We start from the raw sequence: 21016 nt of genomic DNA, 5'->3' as shown, positions 1-21016 counted from the left end.
GCTTCTGTTACTCTGGGACACTGGTGTTTCGGGTCACACTTTATTAAGAAAAGAAACCGCACACATTCAGAGGACCCTCTCTGAGGGCTGAGGGCCGAACAGATTCTTCAAGGTGGGCCTGGCCCCAGCCTCTGCCGCCCTGCCGAGGGGGCGGGGAGCAAGTGCGCCGTCGGCGCTGGAGAAGGCAGCTCTGCAGGGTGGCAGGGTGGCGGGAACCGTCCCACTTGCACTGAAGCCGCTGGGCGTTGGCGGGGGAGCGGTCCTGCCCCAAGCTGCCCAGGGGACCTCCGGGGCCTAGGGATTGAGCCACGGGTGCTGGAGGCAGTCGGCTGCGCTGGCCCGCTTCTCGGGGATGTATTCCATCATGGGCAGCAGGAAGGCGCTGAACTGCGTGGCCTGCTCCAGGGGCCACTCGTACTTCTCCATGAGCACCTCGTAGAGGCCCCAGTGCTTGAGGTTGTGGATGTGCCGCAGCTCTCCTGGGGGCGGGCCGGGGGGCCTGGGGTCAGGGCCCCATGGCTCCCCTACTCCAGAACCCGAGGTCCCCGCCCCACCCGGACCATCAGCGGCCCGAGCCCACCTCTCCGGTTGAAGAACTCGCGGGAGTAGCGGCCCGAGAGGGCGAAGGCCGGGGGGATGTCTCCCAGGAGCTCCACGATGTGGGCGATGTGGTCTGTGGACAGAGAGGTGGCTGGGGGGCCGCCGGGCGCCTGGGAGGCCCCAGGGGCACGCCCAGGGCCTGCCCGCCCCTACCCTCGTCGCGACTGTAGTCTTCTCCCGAGTGTGGCTCAAACAGGTAGTCGCCGGTGGCCAGCTCGAAGGCCTGGAGGGGTGAGAGGGTGAGGCTGCCAGCCATGGGCCAGCCCCGGGCGGGGGCGGCCCAGGCCTACCATGCACGCCGTGCTCCAGATGTCGGCCGGGGGCCCGTACTCGGCCCCAATCAGCACCTCCACGGCCCGGTACTGCCGCGTCTGGATGTCCTCGGTGAAGTGCTTATGCTGGAGGCAAGGAGAGCCCTGGGGAGGGGCCGGAGCCACGGCCGGCCTGCCCTCGCCGCCCCCCACGCGTCTCCCACGTCCTGTGGGCTCCACGCCCGGGGGGCACGGCGGAGCTCGCTCTGAGCCTCAGGGTCCCCAGATGTCCGGGGCGGGCCGAGCCAGGACACCTGAAGCTGAGGCGAGCCCCTTCCTCGAGCCCCTCCCCCCTGCCGTGGGGCCGGTTCTGCCGACCAGATGGGGCCAGTGCCGGCTGGGACCCAGCCCTGGGACCGCGGGCAGCGGGGGACACCCGGGGCTCTGGTTGAGCAGGCTCCTGGTGAGCCCCGGGAACAGGCCTGCGCCTCCTCTCTCACAGCAGGGCACCAGCTCCTACCACCCAGCAGGCGTTGCCCAGGTCTGCGATCTTGATCCTGATCTTGTCTGCATTTTGGGGCTCTAGGGGGTTCACCAGCAGGTTGGAGGCACCAAATGGTGCTGGGGAAGCAAGAGAAGGAAGAGAGACTGAGCTGGCCTGGCCCGCCCGGCCCCGCCTGCCAGCCCACGCCTTCCTGCCCGACTCACTGCTGGGCGACAGGAGGCCCCCGGTCTCCCGCTGGTTGGACGAGCCCGAGAGGATGGAGCACGATGCAGGGGAGAAGAGGGAGCCTGAGAAGCCTGAGGTCTGCGAGCCGGGGCTGAGGCTGCGGTCGCCCCCAGGGGCAGGGGAGGAGGAGGCCGGAGAGGGACCGGGCCCGGCGCCCCCGGGGTGACAGCCTGAAGAGGAGGTGGAGCCGCTGCCCCCCTCCAGTCTCGAGCCAGAGTCTGGGGAGACGGGCGGAGGTGCTGTGTGAGCCGCTGCCCCGCGTCGCATGCCAGGCAGCTCTGCACCCCTCGGGCCCCTCACCCTCGGCCTGGGCTGCCGCCTCCATGGCCTCCAGCCTCTGCAGGTCCCGCAGCCGCTCCTCCAGCAGCCGCTTCTGCTGTTTCCTTTTGCGCCTCATCTTCTTCCTCTTGTTTTTCGACAGCTTGCCGCTCTGCTGTTAGAGCCGGGGTCACTCCGAGGCTCCTGTCTCCCATCCCCTGAGCAGCTCAAGCCTCTGCCCGCGGCCTGCAGGCCCCAGGGCTCCGTGGACACCAGCACGCGGTGCCGCCCCCTCCAGTCCACCCCTTGGCTCGGGCCCCTCACCCGCCTCCCGTCTCCCCGCCCGCCTTCCACCTGCCAGAGCTCAAGATTCGGGAGGAACCAACAGGGCTGCCCCTGGGCCCTCCCGGCCTTAGACGGCATCCTTCCTTCCGCTGGGGCAGTGGCAAGCCCAGCGGCTGCCCAGGGCAGTTTGGGGCGCGTGGAAAGAGCTGGGCCGCTCAGCTGGGGAGGGCGGACAAGCAGGAAAGGGTGGAACCAGAGAGGCTGAGAGAGTGAGCTCTCAGGACACGGGAAGATGAGGCCTAGGAGAAGAGGGGCGCCCAACTTACCAAGACTTCCTGGGGGGCAGTGCTGACTGTGGGGTGCAGCAGAGCGCGGGCCGAGAGAAAGGAACAGAGACTCAGGCAAGAGCTGAGGCCTGCAGGCCCCGGCCCGGCCCGCTGCAGGTTCTTGGTACCTGTGGAGCGGGAGGGGGGTGGTGCCCCTGACTGCTGCCACTCTGTGGCTTCGGCAGCCAGGCGCCTGATGTAGGCGTCACCCACGCACAGCAGGATGTTCTCGGGCTTGATGTCTGTGTGGATGATCTTGCACTTGGTGTGTAGGTAATCCAGACCGTGCAGCACCTGGGGAGAGCCGCTCCTGAGCGCCACCGGCCCCGCCCAGGCTGCCTCGCGGGCGGGGCGCCGGTCCTGCAGGACACATGCTGCCCACCTGCCTCACGATGCTCTTCACACAGGGCACGGGCAGGCCCTGGTAGTTGGACTTGATGATCCACTTGAGGAGCTGGTGGCCCAGCACCTCCAATACCATGCACACATCTGGGGCCAGGAGTCAAGGGCAGCCACCGGGCACGCGGAGCCCTGGTCCTGCCCCCCCCACCCCTTAGCTGCACTGCGGGGAGCCACAAGGCTCAGGCCGTGCAGAGCTGGGTCTGGAAAGTCCTGGCGACCACCTTCCCGGGGTCATTAGTGTCCCTGTCACTCGGCTGTGCCAGTTGGGAAAAGGCACTGGGCGGGGGGAGCCGGGCCCGTGGGTGCCAATGAGCCTGCACACAGACCCCCACGGAGCCAGCCCCTGCCACCTGTGGGTAATCCAGCAACGCCCCTGGGTAACGACCAACTGGGTTCTCGGCTCTCCCCCTGCGCGGAAACACGGTCCGCAAGGCAGTCCCTGGAGGGATGAACCCCCGTCATGCGGTTCAGGAAACCGAGGCCCTGGGAGCCGGGAAAGCTGCCCCGGGGCTCTGCTCAGCCTACAAAGGATACGAACTCCGTTCACCCCTGAGATCCGGAAGTCGTCGATGAGCTGGACAATGGTTTCTCTTTTGGGGTCACTGGGGTCACTGTCCCGCACCTGGAGCCAAAGCCGAGGGCCCAAAATGACTCCGACCCGCCCCTCACCAGCCACTGCCCGGCGGCTCCGCCCGGCCCCGCCCTCGTGCTCCGGCAGGTCCTCCCACTGCGCAGAGCCAGCTGGAGCCGGCCCTCCGGGAGCCCTGCCCGCCCGCCCGCCGAGCCGCCGAGCCGGCGGGCCTTGCACCCACATGGCCAGGCTCCGGCGGCTCCTGGGGAGCCGGGAGTGGGCAGGGGAGGCGCCTCACACATTTCAGGAGCTTGATCTCATCCACAGCTGTCTCCGTGTAGTGCCCCGCGCTCTTCACCACTTTGAGGGCCACGAAGCGCTTGCGCCTGCAACACCCAGAGCCGCGTGGGCTGCCGCTGCTGGCCGGACCCGTGGGGCCCTCGTGGCGGCCCCAGCCACAGCCGGGATCCCAGCTGGCCTTGAGCCCGGCGGGCGGGGGGGGGGCGGTGCGGAGGGGGCACTCACTGAATGTCCCAGCAGAGCCAGACGGTGGAGAAGTGGCCCCAGCCCAGCTTGCGCACCACGTGGTACCGCCCATTGAACAGGTCCCCGATCTTCACAGGGTAGTAGCCGCCTGGGGAAGGGAGCCCCTGGAGCACGGTGGGGGTGTCGCCTTCCCCTCTGCCCCGGGACGGCCCGGCCCTGCCCGCCCCCCAGCCACGCGGGCTGGCTCCGGCCCCTCCTCCCCCCGGGCCGCGCCAGGCCAGGCCTCACCCTTGCAGTAGTCCTTGGGGTCCTCCTGCTCCTCGTCGTCGGAGCCCAGCAGCCCCTGCAGCATCCGAGGCGCCGGTGTGGGGGGAGCTAGTTCGGATCCCGAGGACTCGGGCCCGCAGGAGGCCTGCGAGCTGGGGGTGAAGTGGGCGGGCCGTGAGCGCACGAGGTGCCAGAGGCCCCTGGCGCCCCGGCCCGAGCCTTACCTGCTGCTGCTGCTGCCGCCGCTGTCCCCGCCGCCGCCACCGCCCGTGCTGGCGCTCATCCCGGCGGCGCGGCCCGCAGCTCCGGCGCCCCGGGCGGCTGCTCCTGTGGGGCCCGGCCGCGGCCCGTGCATTTATAGCCTCGGCCGCTGATCTCACCCGCCTTTATAAATAGCCTCCCAGCTGCTCCGCTGTGGGCAAGGTATGCAGCGGGGAGGGGGCGGTGCGGTGACAGCGGGCCCCGGAGAGCCCGGCCCCCAGGACGAGCCCCCCTTCCCCAGGGGGCGCCACTGCCTGACCGGCAGGACCCAGCCTCCGCACGGAGTTCCCTCGCAGCCCAGGGCCCAGAGGGACACCCACAGCGGGACATGGGGACCCGGTCCCCAGGCTAAGCCCCTGCACCCCAGGGCTGGCAGAGGGGGCCACCAAGGGGCACTTGACAGTGACTCGGTCCTCGAGCAGTCCCGGCACTGCAGGGTCCGCTAGGGGGGACAGCCAAACAGGGGCACTGTGGACCTGGCAAACTGGTCCTCAGGCCAAGCCTGTACCCCTCTCACATGCCCTCGGGAACAGGTGACACTTCGGGAACATTCTCTGGCTTCCGGCTTGGCCCTCGCGGGAGCCTTCCCGGAGGCAATCTCTGCCATGCCCACGGGTACCGCATTCCCCGCTCACTTTCAGCCAGGTGCCCACTTTCCTGTCTTAGGAGTCAAGGACCCACCAGGGCTCTAGCACTATGGCCCTGTGTGGCTTCCCTCCCAGCTCCCTGGGGCCCGGGTCTGGCTCCACCCCGGGCCTGCCAACCCTGCCTGGCTCACTGTCCCCACCAACGTGTGTGTGCGCTCGGGAGGCGTAGGGAGCTGTGCACCCTGGCTCTCCCTTCGGGGGCCCTCCTCAAGCTCTCGTGGGCTGGTGACAGAGCGACGTCCAGGTCAGGCAGAGCCCTCCGGGGCTGCGACCTTGGGGCCGCATCCAAGGGACCAGAAAGGAGAACTGGGTCGCCAGAAAGGGGGTGGGGTTAGCCTCCAGGGAGGCAGCGGGACGGGCTGGAGATCTCGGTGGCTGGCCCTGGCTTACGAGTGGCTGCGGGTGGGGAAGACGAGCAGAGGTCTTGGGCCACCAAGGAGCCCCACCCAGAGCCCCTGGGCACAAGCGTGGCGTTCCGGCAGAGGCCAATGGACACTTTGGCTCTTCCGAAAGAACACTGGCTGCTCCCGGGACAGAATGGAGGGGGGAGGAGCTGGTGACTGTCAGGGGGTCAGGACGAAGCAGAGGGGCCTTGGCCGTGACTGGTCATCCCAAGATGGGAGACACTTGGTCCCACATCCTTGTGCCGAGAAAAGAACTGGGTAGGGGGGCATAGATGGGGGTCGGGGAGGGAGGAGAGTGATGGCTGCGGGTCCTCTTTTTCTCAGGCAGTGGAAGCCATCACCGGGGGAGGCGGGGCTAGGGAGTGTGCTTCTTCTAAAAAGACATACGTCTATTTTATTTCCAGACGTGAGGCTCCAGCAAGTACATAAATACAGTGGGGGAGGGGGAGGGAGAAGGATGGGTATAAATTAGAAAGAAGCAGGGCCGGGGGCGCGGGAGTTGGATGGTGAGGCGCCAGGAGCCCCTCCTACTCTCTGCCGGCCACTCGGGGGCCGCTGGCTCCATCCAGGGCTCTTCTGGGTGGCGGGTGGGCGGGAAAGCGCTGAGATGGCGGGTCCTCGGGTCCTGCCACTGCCCGAACTCACAGGTCGGTCACCTTGTTCTCCACCAGGGCGGCAATCTGCTGCAGGCGGCAGGCCAGTTGCATCTTCTGGCCCACAGGGTCCTCCTCCAGGGCACTGATGATCTGCCGGGCAGAGATGGCCGCCCACCTGAGGCCCCGGCGTCTGCCCGCCGGCCCCAGGGCACCCCGCCCGCCTCCAACTCGGCCATCTGGAGGGAGCCCAGCCCCTTCCGCCACCTGGCCCTTCCCCTCCTCCGCCCGGACTGAGCCCGGCCACTGCCCCCGGCCCCTCCAGAGGGCCCTGGACCTCACCTGGTCGTAATACCTGTGGATGTGCTTGTACAGCTCTTGCAGGGCTTCCAGGCAGTGGGGGGCGGAGGTGAAGTTCTGTGGGCAGCACGTGGCGGGTGAGGCCCCAGCCTGGTCCCTGAGCCCCAGGCCTCCATCTCCCTCTCCCTCTCCCTCTCTGACGCCCCGCCCCGCCGCCGGCCCGTGGCTCACCCCGGAGAGCTCGGCCAGGGCGGAGTTCATCTCCTGGTAGCTGGCCGGCGAGCTCTGGCGAATGTCCGAGTAGTATCTGCAGGGGGCCGCACCGTCAGGGGCGGCGGGCGGCCCCGATCCCTCAGCCGCGACGGCCCCGCACCTACCTCTCCACCATCTGCTTGTAGCGCGGGATCTCCCGGGCGTAGAGGAGTTTGTTCACCGGGGAGTCCTGCTCCGGGCGGGGTGGGCGTGAGTGCGGCCGCGGGGGAGCTCCGGCCACCCCCAGCCCCAGCCAGGGCCCCGCGCCGAGCCCCAGGGGCTTCCCACGGGCCCTCACCCGGCCCACTTTATGCTCTGACACCGTGCAGGAGTCTATGAAGGTCTGTGCGATGACGGCCAGGACGGCGTCCACGTTGTCCGACACCCGCACGTCAAAGATGAGCTGGGGGTTCTTCAGGGTGTTTACCCAGAAGCGCAGCAGCAGGCTGGGGACACGGGCCGGCCGTGGGCGTGAGGCCCGGCCGCAGCCTGGGCCCCAGCACCGAGGGGCATGGGGAGCGGTCCCGCGCGTCCACGCCGCGGATGGAACCCGGGGTGAATGCCGCCGGCCTGGGCTCCTGGCCCGGCCCTGCTGCCCGTGTCCCAGCCCCGTCCCTGTTTCTCTGGGACTCCACGTGCTGTTGATGCGGGGGCGGGGGCGGCCAGAGAAGCACCTGTTCGTCTTCCAGATGTGCAAGGTCTCCGGGTCCTCGATGCCATGCCTCTCGGCCAGCTCGTCCAGGAAGTCAAACAGGTACCTGACAGCGATGGGCACAGGCCGGTTCACGCTGAGGATGGCCTGGAAGGCGTCATCCACAAACTTCTGCAGCGTGCCCTGCAAGGCAGCGACCCGCATGGGAGGGGCTGGGCCGACCAGCCCCTCCTCCCCCTGCCGCGGGGACCACGCCGGCCACACTCACCTTCATGGAGAGCAGGCGGGTGAGGTAGATTTCCGGAATGGCCTTGGCCCGGGCCCGCTCCCGTTCCCGCTCCCTCAGGCTGCTGCGCCGCGCCTTGGCCCCTTCTGGCTCCTCGGTGGCTTTCACCAGGTGCCAGAGGCGGACCCCACCCTCCTCACTGTCCTCCAGCATGGGGACGTCTGCGGGCACAGAGGCCGGCCCTCGGTCCAGTGCCCCCGCCCCCCTCACCTGGGGAGGCGCGCAGGGCCAGGGACATGTGGAGGGCACGCTGGCAGCCTGGGGGCTTGCTTGGCCTGATAGCCCTTGGCCCAGGACCCGGGGCCCCCCCGGCCCTCCCGACCAGGACACGCCACTGCTCTCGCCCGCCCCAGGCCCCGGCTCAGCCTAGAGTTTGGGCTGGCCTGCTGGCAGGGGGTTCACAAGCTCCAGCGAGGCAGGCGGCTGGCCCGGGACTCCCGCCTGCCCGCCCCAAGCTCCTGGACCGTGGGACTCACTCTCCCCGGGGGGGCAGCTCTGGGCCAGGCTCTGGGAGACGGCGCCTCCGTTGTGCAGCTGCGGGATGAGCCCCACCGTGGCTCCATCGGGGACCTGGCGGGGAGGGCAGCAGAGGCTGGCCTCTGTCCCCGGCTGCCCCGGCGGCGCCCCCCACGCCCCCGCGTGCCCCGCGCCTTGGTACCTTGTAGTGCTGCAGGGTGTTGAGTCTCTTCCAGCGGTTCTGAGTCACCGAGGTCAGGTCCTCGTCTGACAGGGTTAGGTGACCGGCCAGGCCCGAGCGCCACTCTGGCGGGACCCAGGGACGCCCGTCAGGCCACAGCCCGTTCCCCAAGTCCACCGTTCGGAGCGACAGAGCTGAGCGGCCACAGGGGCGAACCTTCCCGGGCAGGCGGGCTCTCACCGAGATCCAGGGCGTGCACCGAGGGCCTCTGGGAGAAGGGGGTGCCCCTGTAGACTTGGTCCAGCACCTTCTCCTTGACCTGGGTGATGGTGTCCGTGTCGAGCACCCGGGCGGGCACGCGCTGCCCCGCGCTGCTGCCTGCGGCCCCGCCCGCCCCGGGGCCCGCCAGCACCATCAGCGTCAGGGGCCGGAACTCCACATCCTCCCGCAGCAGGCGGCTGTCGTTCAGGGTCCGCTTTGCCTTGCCTGTCACGGCGTCCACGGGGCCCTTGTCCACCTGGTACTGGATGGCCCGGAGGAGCATGTACAGCGGCTCACCGGCCACCTCCTGCAACAACCAGGCAGGGGTGCCATGTGAGGCTTGGTGGGGGGGGGCGCAGCGGGGGCAGCACGGAGCGAGGGCGGCCGGAGGTTCGAGGCCCTTCCCTTGCCGAGGCGCCCGGCCCTCGCGCCCAAGGCCCCGGGGGGCACTGGGGCGGGGGGGGGCGCCGGTCAGTGAGGCCACAGGCTGCAGCCCTGGAACCGAGCGCGGGGAGAAGGCGCCCTCACCCTCAGGAAGGCGTACAGACAGATGGACACCCAGTTGGTGAGCAGCTTCTCCACCATGGTCTCCGTCCTGCAGGGAGGGGGCTCCAGGTCAGGGCGTCCACCTCCCGCCAGCCTCCTGGGGCTTCCTGGCCCTGCCTGCCCCGGGACAGGGCGGGAGGGAAGGAGCCAGCTCCGCGGCTGCCTGGCGCGGTCAAGGGCCCAGGCCAACCTGCGCAGCATGAGCTTGGGGTTCCTGTGCACGTAGTGGGCGGCCAGGTCCCCGAGCAGCGTCCTCAGGATGTCCGTCAGGTACTCCAGCTTGCCGTGCAGCGCCAGGGACAGCAGGGAAGCCACGTGGCAGCGGTCCCGCTGGGAGAAGGTGGGCTGCTCCTCCAGGGTGTGGATGAGCTAGGCAGGCGTGGGGGTGCAGGCGCTCGGCCCCGGGAAGCCTCCTCCTGCCGGTGTGCCCACACCCGCTGCCCAGCCCCAGCGCCTCGCCCGAGGCCCCGTCCACGCGCATGTGGCCCGCCCTCACCGTGAGCAGGAAGAGCTTGCTGTTGAGCAGGTTGGAGAGCTGCAGGAGGCCCTGGCGCGCGGGGCCACGGCGGCCGTCTTCTCCGGGCCCCTCGAGGGCAGGCTGCGGCGGGCAGCTGCGGCGCCCAGGGAAGAAGACGCGCTCGGCGTACGTACGGTAGTCCAGGAAGGGGATCCCGCTGGCCTCCAGGTCGCTGCTGAGGTCGGTCATCTCGGTCATCAGGTCTGTGGGCCGCCAGGGTGTGAGCTCAGGCCCCGGAACCCCTGCACCCGCCGCGCCCCCCCCGCCCCCCCGCCACTGCTCCCTCCCAACCTGTGAACTCCTTTCGGCACTGGTCGCCCACTCCGATCTCCAGGTTCTCCAGCTGCACCAGAACCTTCTGGTAGTCCCGCAGGGCCTGCTTGCTCTTGTGCCTGCAGCCAGGGGACCAGGCGTCCGGTGGCCAGAGGCCTGCCACGGGGCGCCCCTGCCAGAGCGGAGGAGGGGAGTTTGCACGAGGGCACGCGCGGCGGGGAGCACCCTCACCTGTACGTGAGGATGAGGAGGAGCACGGCGCCGATCAGCACGGCCGCGCCCAGGCCCAGGCCCACCTGGGCCTCCACCGGGAAGGCAGCCAGCACGGGCTCGGCCTCGTACAGGACAGGGCCCAGCGCCAGCCGCACGTTGCCCATCTGCACCTGGGGCGGGCGGGGACGGGGCTCTTGAGCGCGGGCCTTCCGGGCTCCAGCCACCCGCCCCTGCGCTCGGGGACCCAGCCTCACCACGAACTGCGGCAGGGGGCTGGAGCCATTGGTGGGCTGCGGGGCCCTCGGGGGCGGCTCGCAGTACAGGTGGGTGAGCGTGAGCGTCTTCACCAGGCACTCGCTGGCCCCGATGTGCACCCGCACCTCCTCCTTGCTGATGCCCAGGTTGAGACCCTCGCCCTGGGAGACAGACCAGCGGCCTGAGCCCACGGGCCCAGCCTGCGCCCGCGGCCCCCTGCACCGAGCTGGCGGGGGACGCCCTCACCTCCACGTCCAAGACGTGGCCTGGCTTGAGGCGGTAGGGGCGGCCGGGGCCCTCGCGGCTGAGGGGGGCCAGGCGGGGGTTGGGCTGGTACAGGAAGTCCTGGCCCCCGCTGGCGCTGGCAAAGTCCACGTGCACATTGTCTAGGCTGAAGAAGACCCGCCGGGGGCTCGCCCCGTCTGGCACCGCGGGGCTCCGGCACAGGAGGAGGCTGGACGAGTTGACGGAGCAGGTGGTGGAGCACTGCGAGGCAGCGGGCCAGGGCAAGGGAGAGTGAGCCGGGGCTCCCCTGCTCGCTCCCAGGGCACAGTGGCGCAGCCGCCTGCTGGTGGGGTCTCACCTGCAGCAAGCCCCCCTCAAGCTGGGTGCAAGTCTGGGGCGCCGCAGCGGGAGCCCCGCAGCTCCTCCTGGGGGTCAGGTCCCGCGACCGCGCCCCCATAGCCGGCACCTCCGCCGCGGCCTCCAGCCACACAGACAGCAGGGGCCGCAGCACCACATCCAGGCCCGTGCCCCTGACTCGGATCAGTCGCCCGCCCCTGTGCCAGCAGAGGCAGTACTCAGCAGGGAGCGGGTGGCGGGCAGCCCAGCCCAGTCCTGCCTCCCCACCTCCCCGGCAGGGCACACGGGCCACCCCGGGTGGACCAGGTCCTTACCCCCGGAAGCTGACGCTGGGCTCGGCCGCCACGAGCTGGGGGTTGGCGGCATAGCGGAAGGGGCTGTCGAGCAGCGTGCGCTGGGCATGGCCAAAGGCCACTCGAACCACAGCTTCTCCTGGGCCCACCTGGGGCATGGTGTGGCACACGATGGCCTCAGGACACACTGGCTCCCGGCTACAGGGGGGGAGGGGTCTGGCATCTTGGGCTCCAGCCTGGACCTGGCCGCCCACAGAGACCCGCTTCACCTCCCCCAGCACGGGCGGAGACCCCCGGGGTTGGCACAGCGTCCACGTCCCTTGGACTCTGATGGGGGCTTGGCGAGCCCTGAGTCCACCACCCGCAGTGTACAGGAGGGGACAACGGGGACTACTCACATAGGGAGATACTCACATAGGACAGGGCTGGCCGCCCACAAAGACACTGATGTTGCCTCCTGTTTGGAGGTGCCGCCCGTGGATGGTGAGCTGGGTGCCCCCGGCCTGGGGACCCCACTGGGGACTCAGGCTCAGTAGGACAGGGTCCTGGGGGACAGGGCAGGATGGGGCAGGCAGAGCAGCCTGGCCCGGCGCTTGCTCGCCTTGGCTGCAGTCCCCAAGGCCCCGCCCTGCGAGGCTCTGTCTCCTGCCCCCCCCCCCGCCCCCTCCCACTGCCGAGCATTCCCCACAGCGCTCCTCTCAGCCGGCCCACCCACCAGGGGGTGCTCTTTTCGCCTCACTGCCTGTCCTCTGCCACGGCTTCGGCGGAGCCCACACCCTGAGCTCTCAGCTCTGCGATCCAGGCGCCTTCTTGGGGTGCTGCCTGTGCCAACTGGTCGTGACCCCACGGCTCCCGCCCTGGGCTTCCTGGCCCCAGAAATGGCCCCGGCAGGTGTCTCTCCCCCACCCCCATGCCCGCAGGCAGCCTGGCTGGCAGCGAGCCCCACAGCTCTGCGGCTCAGTGCGGTCCTGCTGGCTCACCTGCTCTCCCCAGGCCATCCGGCACTCAGGGGCCAGAGCGATCCCTCAGATCACATGGCTTCCCTCCTGGACTTCCTGCTACCTTGAGGTCAAGTTGGAAATCCTCACGCAGATGGCGCCACCCTCCTGCCCCTTCTCTCCACTGTCCCCGGTGTGGGAGGCACCCTGGGTGGGCACTGACCTGGTAGGTGAAGTGCTGGGTTGAGATGCCTGGCGGCCGACGCTTAATGGCCACTCGGATTGGCCCCACGGTGCCGCTGGGGGCAGGAGACGTCACACACACGATCCTGGAGGGCGAGGCCCGATAGCTGCTCAGGGGCCCCGCAGGCCAGGCCCTCCCCGGCGGGAGCCACCGGCCACCCGCCAGCCGCTGCCTGGAGCCCGGCCCCTCCACGCTGCTCGCGGCCAGCTGCCCTCCTTCTTCCCCCGGCTCCTCTTCCTTTGGCGCATCTCACCCGGGCCCGCAGGGTTTGCCTGCCAGCCTCCCTTCTCCCCGGGCGGCCTGTCTCTGAGGGCTCCCTGTGAAAGTATCTCTCTGCCCCTGGCCGCCCGGACGTCTCACCGAGCAGAGGTGCGGTAGAGAGAGGGCTCAGGGCTGCAGGGCCGGCCAGCCACACTCACGGCGTCCCGCACATCGGCAAAGTCCCGGCCCAGGTTGGAGCCCAGGATGGTGAGGGCCAAGCCACCCTCGGGGGGGCCGGTCAGGGGCTCGATCTGCAACAGGGAACGGGAGTGATGCGCTCCCCCAAATGCACCCCCTCTTTGTGGTGGGAGGTGCCTGCCCGGCGGGCTGGCCAGCCCGAGTGGGGACAGAGCTGCTCAGGGGCCTGAGGCGGGGCTGGTCTGAGCCAGGCGAGGCGAAGGCGGTGGGGGTAGGGCGGGGGGGGGGGGGCGGTGGCGGAGGTGGGGGGCTGGGCCACGGGGGAGGGGTGGGGGTGGGGGAAACCTCACCATGTCGATGCTGGGCTTGGGGCACAGCGGCTCCACGGCCCCGGGCGGGCACAGCGGCCCATAGCGACAGGCGGGCTGGCCATGGCTGCACCACAGGCAGCCCAGGCTCCTGTTGGCTGCCTGGCAGTGGCTGCAGTCCGGGTGGCCCACAGCACAGTCATACAGGGTCACTAGGGAAGGTTGGGCGTCATGCTGAGGCACCTCCCTGCTGCTGCACACCCTGCCCTGCTGGCCCCGCCGGCCCCACGCTCACCATGAAGAGTGTGGGCATTGTCCAGCCGCTGGCCCTCACCCCGGGTGACATAGATGGGCACCGGGAGCTCCCGCTGGGCCACGGACGGGTAGAACTGTGGGCGGAGGGCGGGGTCAGGCCCGAGGCAGCTCGGAACACCCCTTGACCCCTGCCTCCTCCAGGACGCTCCTCCCAGAATGGGTGCCATTGTTCCGTGCCCACGTCCGTCGCCCAGCAGAGGCGGTCGGTGGGCACCGTGTTCCTGGGCACGCACGACAGGCAGAAGGGGCGAGCCCCTCAAGGCCTGGGACAAGCGAGGGTGCGAGTGGGGCTCCCGGGGCTGCACGAGGCATCCAGTGGCATGTGAGACTGCAGGCAGCTGCCCACCTGCTGGGCCTGGCAGTAGAGGAGGCCCGCGTCCCCGGCCGTCTCCTCCAGGGAGGCCGGCAGCCTCTGCAGTTCTCCTGGCAGCTCTAGCCAGCAGTGGTAGGAGGCAGGCAGGCCCTGGGGGGTGGGGGACACCGTCAGCCACCGAGCCTGCCCCCGCCCCTGCTGTCCTTGTCCCCTGCCCCTGGGGACACTCACCCGGAAATGCTGAAGGTTCTGTACACGCAGGGCCAAGCGGCTCTCCCAGCCCACGGGCACCAGGAGGGGGCTTGCCAGGCCCTCGACCCGGGGACAAGCCTCTGGGCCACGTACCTGGATGTCCACCTGGGGAGAGGAGACCCCTCAGCACTTGCGGAGTCCAGGAGCCTGGGGGGCACAGGGCAGGGTGGGTCTACAGCGGAGGTGAAGGGACCCAGCTGCCTGGGCCCACCCACCTCTTGGGCGCTGTAGACGGTCCTCTCGCCCTCCGGGCAGCGCTCCCCGTACACGCAGTGGCTGCTCTGGGGGCACCAGTGGCAGCGCCAGAGGCTGCCCACACAAGCGCGGCACCTGGGGGGGGGGGCAAGGCGCTGCTCAGGCTGGGTGCCATCTGGAGTCACCACCCCTGCCCAGCAGCCGCGCCCGCCACTCACGGGGCAGCCGCCTCCAAGGCCTGGACAGCACTGCAGTCGTAGAAGGAGAAGTTGGTGGTAGCCACGGCCACGTCCTCAAACATCAGCGCCAGGGGCAGGGTGATGTGGTCTGGGAGGGGTGGCGGCGGCAGGCAGGTCATGTGGCCCCTGCCCCTCCGGCTCCTGCCCTCGTTCCCCCCCGCCCCCGCCCGGGGGCCCCTCACCTGCGCCTGGAGGGTTAGGCGGCAGCTGGTTCTGGGGAGGAGTGACACAGGACACGTGGGGCCCTTCCACGTGAGCCAAGCTCTCGTCGTCCCCAAAGGCGCAGTGGTAGTATTCATCCAGAGCGAGGGCGGGCAGCCGAGGCACCCACAAGGTGACCTGGGACGCGTGCGAGGAAAACACAGCAGGTGGGGGCTTCCGGGGGACCCACCTGGCCCAGGGAGATGGAGCCAGGGCAGCGAGGGGTGGGCGCAGAGGCGGCGGGCGAGGAGGGGGCCGGGGCAGTGCCACGGGCAGGCGGCAGCAGGCGCCTCACCTGGCCCGGCTCCTGGCGGGGGTGGTGGGCCGGCAGCAGGCTCTGGATGTACAGGCAGTGGCTGTCCCCGTAGCTCCACAGCCACTGGTCGGGCCGGGCGGCCCTCCCGCACTGGCCCTTGCGGGTGCACCTGCGGGGGCAGGGGCCCAGTCGGTCCCCGCGTGGGTCGCAGATGCCCTGGGATTTGGGAGGATGGCTCTGCCAGAGCACGGCGAGCAGTGGGGGCGAGAGGGAGAAGCAGCCAAGCACAGAGGGCTTCGCGGCCCCATGTGCGGGCCGGGCCTTGACTCTCAGGAGTGGAGGGGGGCTGCTTGGAGGGGCGCACGTGGATCTATCTGACTTAGGGTTGCCATGAAGGATTCCTGGGGGTGCCCTGTGGAGCATGGTCTGGAGGGGAGCTGGCGTGGGCCGGGGGAGCCCTGAGAGAGGCGACAGGCCTGGCACAACACAACATTGGCAGTGTTGGGAAGCGGACGCCAGCCAGCTTGGCGGCTTGGCAGGCTGGGGCAGGCCGGGGGGGCTGGACGGTGCCCCGTGTGAGGGCACAGCTCCGCACTCACCCGCCCTGGAGGACACACCAGCCGCACAGCGGGTCCCGGGCCTGGAGGCAGCTGGTGCAGTCAGAGAAGTGGGAGCAGGCCGCCACGGGCACCCGGTCCACCTGGACAGGCAGCGGGGGACAGAGGTGGTGGGTGCAGGGCCTGGAGCCTCGCGCGCCCGGCCCCCGCGACAGCCCTCACCTGCTGGGAAGTGAGGACATAGAGGTGGCTGCCGCCGCTGTCCAGCAGCAGGTCGGGGCTGATGGCGGAGCCTGGGGGTCCCACTTGTTGTGAGTGGTACACCTGACCTTGGGTGCCATTGAGAAAGACCTGGGAGGATGACAAGGACGGGGCTGGGCCAGCCCACCGAGCCAAGGCTCGCTCTCAAGATGCCCACAGGCCACCAAGGGCTCGGGGCATGTGCTCTCCTGGCTGGGAGGGAACATCCCGCCCCACAGAGCCGGCTCCCCTTCCCGCCAGGCCGGGGAGCCCTGGCCATGGCGGGGAGGCTGGGTAGGCCCATCGGCATCCAGCCTGCCCATGGTGCCCCCCTGACTCGGCATGCCCCAGCCAGGGAGGCCGGGCATGGTGGGGCCCTTGGGTGCCAGGAGCAGAAGGGCAGCTGTGGGGGACAAGGAGGCCACCAGAAGTCCGCGTCTCCCGTTATCGGCCGGAGGGGACGGGGCTGCCCGGGGGGCATCATAAGCCACACAGCTGGGAGCCCGGATAGGAGGCGGCACCCAGCCGGCCATCGGTGTGTGGCATGGTTTTCCCACCTGCCAGCAGGACACAGGCCCAGGTGGAAGGAATCTGGGGCTTCTGTGAGCCGCCCCAGGGCCAGGGCGCACCCAGGCAGGCCACTGAGGCTGGCCCGGCCTGGCCGCATGGAGGCTGGGGGCTGGGGGCCGGCCTAGGGCCACCCCCTCCTTGCCCAGGCCCTTACCTTGTGCAGCTGGCCCTGGACGTCCCCCAGAAAGGCTATCGTGTGCCCATCTGCCTGGAGGGCTGCCACGGCGCTGATGGACTCTTCCAGCTGCAGCAGAGGCCCAGCCTCCAGGGGCTGGCGGCCCGCAATGGGGCTGGGCGTGTGTTCATCGCCGCAGGGGTAGGAATCGGGGGAGTCCTGCGGGGCAGAGCGCGGGGGATCGGTTCTCGGAGGAGGTAGGAGGTACCTTCCTGGGGCCAGATCTGCAGTGGGGAGAGGATGACAAGGCAGCCGCGAGAAGAGCTAAGGTTGTGGGGCGGAAGGACAGACAGGCTGAGGCGAGCCAGGGGGCTCGGACTGAGCCAGCCCCTCCTTGGCATCCTCTAGACCAGCGGCCGTGGGGCATTGTCACGTGAGAGCGTCCGGCAGCCCCGGCCCTGGGTCGGAGACGCTGCAGGTCCTCAGAGGGACAGGGACAGAAGGGGCAGGCAGGCCAAGTAAGACGAGGCCCGGGAGAGGGCCGGAGCCTCTGCCAGAAGGGGGAAGGAGAGCCTCGGGCGAGGAGAGAGGGGGCCCAGGCACTCACGGGGGGCAGGGTGACGCAGCGCGATGTCACCCCGTACTCCACAGTGGCTTCCTCTGTGCCGCTGGGGCCCTGGCCTCCCGCCGTGTAGCAAAGGCGTCGGGCCCGCTCCATGCTCGCGTCCAGCTCAGCCAGGGGAAAGGCGCACAGGGCCGCCCGTGCTCCCCTCAGGCCCGCAGCAAATGCCCCCAGCAAGGTGCCCGGGGCAAGAAAGGCGGCCTGGACGAGGCCCTGGCCCCTGCAGGTGAGGGGCACCTCCACGTAGGAGTAGAGGTTGGCGTCTCCCAGACACACCCGGGCCACGTAGGAGCGGTACTCAGCCTGTGCCCGGGCCCCCCGGCGGCGGAAGACAAAGTAGGCAGAGCGGGCATCGGCGAAGGCGGCCACGTAGCTGTTGTTGTAGTCAGAGAGGTCGCCCACGACCAGGCGGCCCAGGCCCTCGCTGGAGAAGGGCTGCGGTCCGGCCAGCTGGCGCACGGTCAGGGGCGGCAGCCCGCCCGACAGCTTGCCCGCCAGGCCCCTGGCCACCAGCAGGAGGTCCCGGCCCGACCCAGGCACCACCAGGCCCACCGTGGCCACTCCTGGGGTGTTGGCGGCCACAAACTGTCCATCGCCAGGGTCCTCGGCCCGGTACAGCACCTGCGCCACGTCCTCTAGGCGCCGCTTCTCGCACACGCCCTGCCGCACCTGCCCGCAGGCCACCAGCTCCTGGGCCCGGCTGCTCACCAGCAGCAGCTGATTGGCGTTGTCGGTCATCTGGGCCTGCGGGCACTCGGCCGGGTCCCGGAAGGGCACGCAGTCGGGACTGTCGAAGACGGGGCCCGTGACGGCCACTGACTCCAGCCGCAGCTCGGGGCTCAGCTGGAAGAGGCGGTTCACGGCGCCCACGTAGAGCGTGCCCCGGTCCGGCGCCAGTGCCAGGCGGTTGAGGGTGGTGTTGGGTGCCGAGAAGCGGTGGGCCCGGGTCGGGGCGCGTGGTGGCCACAGCAGCGGCAGCACGAGCAGCAGGAGGGCGCCAAGGGGAGGCCGGGGAGCCATCGCGGGGCCCTGGGGGGGGGGGAGGCCGGGCAAGAGGGCGCCAGTCAGGGCGCTGATGGGAACGGAAGGATGGAAGAGTCCAGCAGAGAGATGGATAGAAAGTGAGGCACGGGAGGACCGAGGGGCAGAGGGACGGAAGCAGAAAGCGGGGGCGGAGAGAAGCAAAGGGAGGGACAAAACGAGGGAGAGAAAGGGTCGCAGGCGGAAGGGGCAGAGGACCCGGGCGGGGAGGGCGAATGCATGTGCGAAGCAGGACTTTTCCTCATCCTCTTCTCAACGCGGAGGGGGCAGATCCTGAAAAGCCACAGGAGCACCAGCGAAGGGACCCCGAGCAACGGAGAGGGGGGCGGGGAGAGCAGGGGGAGGAGGGCGGGGGGGCGGGGGGGACCCTCCCCTGCAAAGCCAGCGAGGGCGGTGGTGAGGGCTGAGGGCACCGAGAGACCACGCGGGGTGCAGGGGCCGGAGGAGGCCGGTCCTTTGCCCCCACCCCCCCGTGGCTCCAGCATGGGCTCCGCCAGCGGCACAGGGAGGGGTGGCGTGGGGAGGGAAGCCACAAGAGAGAAGACAGCTGGGAGGAGGCCTCGACGGAGGGGAGGGCTTGAAAGAAAGGCCCGGCAGCAGCGGGCGTGGTGCCTCCGCACCTGTCAGGTGGCGCCCAGAGGAGGCTCCGAGTGGGCCTCCCGCTGGGTCCTGCCACCTCACTGCCCAGCCAGGATCCACTCACAGCAGCCCCTGCGCCACAGCCTCCTCCTGACCTCGGATGCAGACGGAAGCAGGTCCTAAGTTGAGTTAGGGTCCCGCACAGCCGGGCGTGTGGGCGTGTGCCGGCTGGGAGCAGGCGCACTGTCACTCAGCATCCTGCCAGCTCGGGGCCCTGGCGGGCACGCCAGCTGCGGGTAGAGCCCCGAGAAAGGCCCCTGAGCCCTTATCTCAGAAACACAGGCAGGAAGGTCAGGACCGGCTTGGGGACAGGGCCATTTCCTCCAGACCCCGGCTATCGGCGCCAGTGTCTGGGGTGGGCGACCGCAGCGGGAGGTGCAGTGCTGGCGTCCAGGCTCCTCGGGCTCTTCCTGGCCCTGCGCGTCCCCAGGGGAAGGTCTCTGGGCACGTTGGGCTCAGGCACTTACCGTGGCAAAGGGGAGCAGCAGAGGTGCCTCCCGGGCAGCGTGGCCATCTCAGTTCAGCTGCCCTGGGGCAGTGGTGACGGGCACAAGGCGGCTGCGGGGGGGCATTGTCCTGAGTGGGAGGGAGATAGTTGAGGCTTGGCCTCATTCACGTCCCACCAGGGGAGGCGGCAGGGAGGGGGTTGGGGGGTGCCGAGGGCCTGGCAGCCAGGCGCCACCACAGCTGGCAGCTTTGTCAATGGGGGCCGGGCCGAGGCAGCCCTGCCTCCACCCCAACAATGTCCCCTCTGTCCCCTCTGTCCAGAGGCCCAGGCCAGGGACCCGCTATCTGGTATTCTTATCCCTACCCAGGGGGCTCCCTGTCACTCCCCACCCCCAGAGAGACACCCCCTGGGATCTGGGGACAAAGGGACAGGGTTTCCTTACACAGGCAGCACCCCTCCCCCATGCCCCGTGCCAGCCAGCGTGCTCCTCCCTTGTGTCGCCCCCCGGGGTCTCTGTGAAGGGCACAGGGTAGGCCATGGAGCCCCCATGCAAAGGCCAGGCTCTGAGCCCTGCAATGCCAGCTTCAGCCTTAGTAGCCTTGGTGCCGGGCTGGAGGCAAGTCCTGGCCCTCAATGCCTGCCTTTGTCCAGGCTGGGGGCAGGGGAGAGGCTGGCCAAGGCAGCCCGCCCAGGAGACCTTCTCCCCGAACCCCCCTGCCCCCTTAGCCCGGAATAAGATTGGCCCCATCAGGCCCCATCCCCGGGGACTGGCAAAGTCGTGCCAGGTACAGTCTGGTGGCAGTGGGCAGTGCTGGTGGAGGATGCTTCTGGAGGGGGCACAGGAGGGGGCGGGAAGCAAGCCCTTAGCTTCAGACTTGGCGGCTTTTTGCCGGCTGTCCCCTCTCCCTCCCCCGGGGGAGACACAGTCCTGCACACATGGGATTGGGATGGGGAAGGGAGTGGCAGCTTGCAGCTGGCTCTCCTGCCACCCTCCCAGGGCGCCATCTGTACACCAGGCCGGCAGAGCGAGGGCTGTGGCCCGAGGTGCAGTAACAGGTGTGCTCAAGTTGGGGTCCCCATCTTCTCCACGTGTGTGCGCGGTGGTTAGCAGCAGGCTCCTGCCACCTGGCTGGGCTGGTTGGGTGGCTGTGGGGGCAGGGAGCCAGGCGGGCTGCTTCCCCACCCCATGCCCTGCCCTGTGGCCGGAAGTGCCAGGTCTCCCGTTTAGGGGCAGAAGCCCCGCGAGTCCTCCCTTCCAGCTCCAGGGCCACCCCCCGGTCTTGGTGGGGAAGGAACTGTGCCACAGGCATCAGGCGGTGTCGGCACAGGGATGGGGCTGGCGTCTTTGCCGGATTCAGGCTAGTCCGCCTGCAGACCCCTGGCTTCTCCTGGGCCCCAGCATGCCCCCAGATGGCACCCCCCCACACTGACCTGGTGACCTGCTGACCCCTGCCCCCAGTGCCCTTGCCAGCCCAGGCTCCGGCCTACCTGGGTGGGCCGCCGGCAGGGGCTGAGGAGAAGCTGGTGGTGCCAGGAGTGTGTCCCGGAGGAGTCCCAGCCTCCTGCCCCACAATGCAATCGCGCCCAACGCCCAACCCGACTTGTCCCGGCGGGCCACCCAGGCAGCCCAGCCCCTCCACGCCCGCCCCTTCACCCGACAGCGGCGCGGGCCAGGGCACTGCTGCCCTCTGCTGGCCTCTGGAGGAATGACGGCAGGCTGGCTGCGCGCACCTGTCGGGAAAGGGTGAGAGCGGGGTGGTACCCTCCCACGACGGGGAGGGGGGCGAGGGAGGCAGTTGGGCATTTCACAGCCTTCCATGAAGTGCCTACTGGGTGCCAGACATGGCCCCTGCCCTGGGGCCATTCAGAGACAAAGCCCACTGCCGTCTGCCGCAAGTGTCTGAGGGGCAGAACTACTTGCCAGCAGACAGGACCCTCCTGCTAGGACAGCCCATCCGTGGCGGGTACTGTGGGTC

The 21016-nt window shown here is 69.8% G+C and overlaps 2 protein-coding genes across 3 annotated transcripts; both read right to left on the bottom strand.

Moving 5' to 3' along the window:
• On the bottom strand, positions 25 to 4530 carry SRPK3 (SRSF protein kinase 3). 2 transcript variants are annotated; one of them, XM_005673981.2, is made up of 15 exons: positions 4401 to 4530; positions 4198 to 4328; positions 3949 to 4057; positions 3722 to 3809; positions 3387 to 3474; positions 2833 to 2939; positions 2579 to 2744; positions 2451 to 2476; positions 1882 to 2014; positions 1560 to 1799; positions 1372 to 1472; positions 891 to 998; positions 754 to 823; positions 581 to 673; positions 25 to 479 (listed from the first exon to the last, which is right to left on the bottom strand). In XM_005673981.2, exons 1-15 carry the CDS (start codon positions 4457 to 4459, stop codon positions 295 to 297), a joined length of 1704 nt encoding a protein of 567 aa, XP_005674038.1. In that variant the 5' UTR covers positions 4460 to 4530; the 3' UTR covers positions 25 to 294.
• Positions 5852 to 20679, bottom strand: PLXNB3 (plexin B3). Its single transcript, XM_005674005.3, has 37 exons — positions 20529 to 20679; positions 19060 to 19168; positions 18574 to 18822; positions 16898 to 17941; positions 16330 to 16509; positions 15588 to 15716; positions 15408 to 15508; positions 14848 to 14977; positions 14534 to 14690; positions 14331 to 14439; positions 14133 to 14247; positions 13897 to 14022; positions 13699 to 13815; positions 13333 to 13426; positions 13080 to 13249; positions 12691 to 12842; positions 12310 to 12415; positions 11563 to 11693; positions 11170 to 11346; positions 10857 to 11052; positions 10520 to 10759; positions 10273 to 10434; positions 10037 to 10188; positions 9824 to 9924; positions 9512 to 9735; positions 9206 to 9384; positions 8998 to 9064; positions 8449 to 8776; positions 8230 to 8333; positions 8048 to 8141; positions 7554 to 7732; positions 7308 to 7468; positions 6932 to 7079; positions 6759 to 6823; positions 6613 to 6688; positions 6424 to 6498; positions 5852 to 6234 (listed from the first exon to the last, which is right to left on the bottom strand). Exons 4-37 carry the CDS (start codon positions 17930 to 17932, stop codon positions 6130 to 6132), a joined length of 5685 nt encoding a protein of 1894 aa, XP_005674062.1. The 5' UTR covers positions 17933 to 17941; positions 18574 to 18822; positions 19060 to 19168; positions 20529 to 20679; the 3' UTR covers positions 5852 to 6129.

The sequence above is a fragment of the Sus scrofa genome, chromosome X (assembly GCF_000003025.6).
Source record: "Sus scrofa isolate TJ Tabasco breed Duroc chromosome X, Sscrofa11.1, whole genome shotgun sequence".
NCBI classification, from domain to species: domain Eukaryota; kingdom Metazoa; phylum Chordata; class Mammalia; order Artiodactyla; family Suidae; genus Sus; species Sus scrofa.
This window is presented reverse-complemented; position numbering and strand designations above follow the sequence as displayed.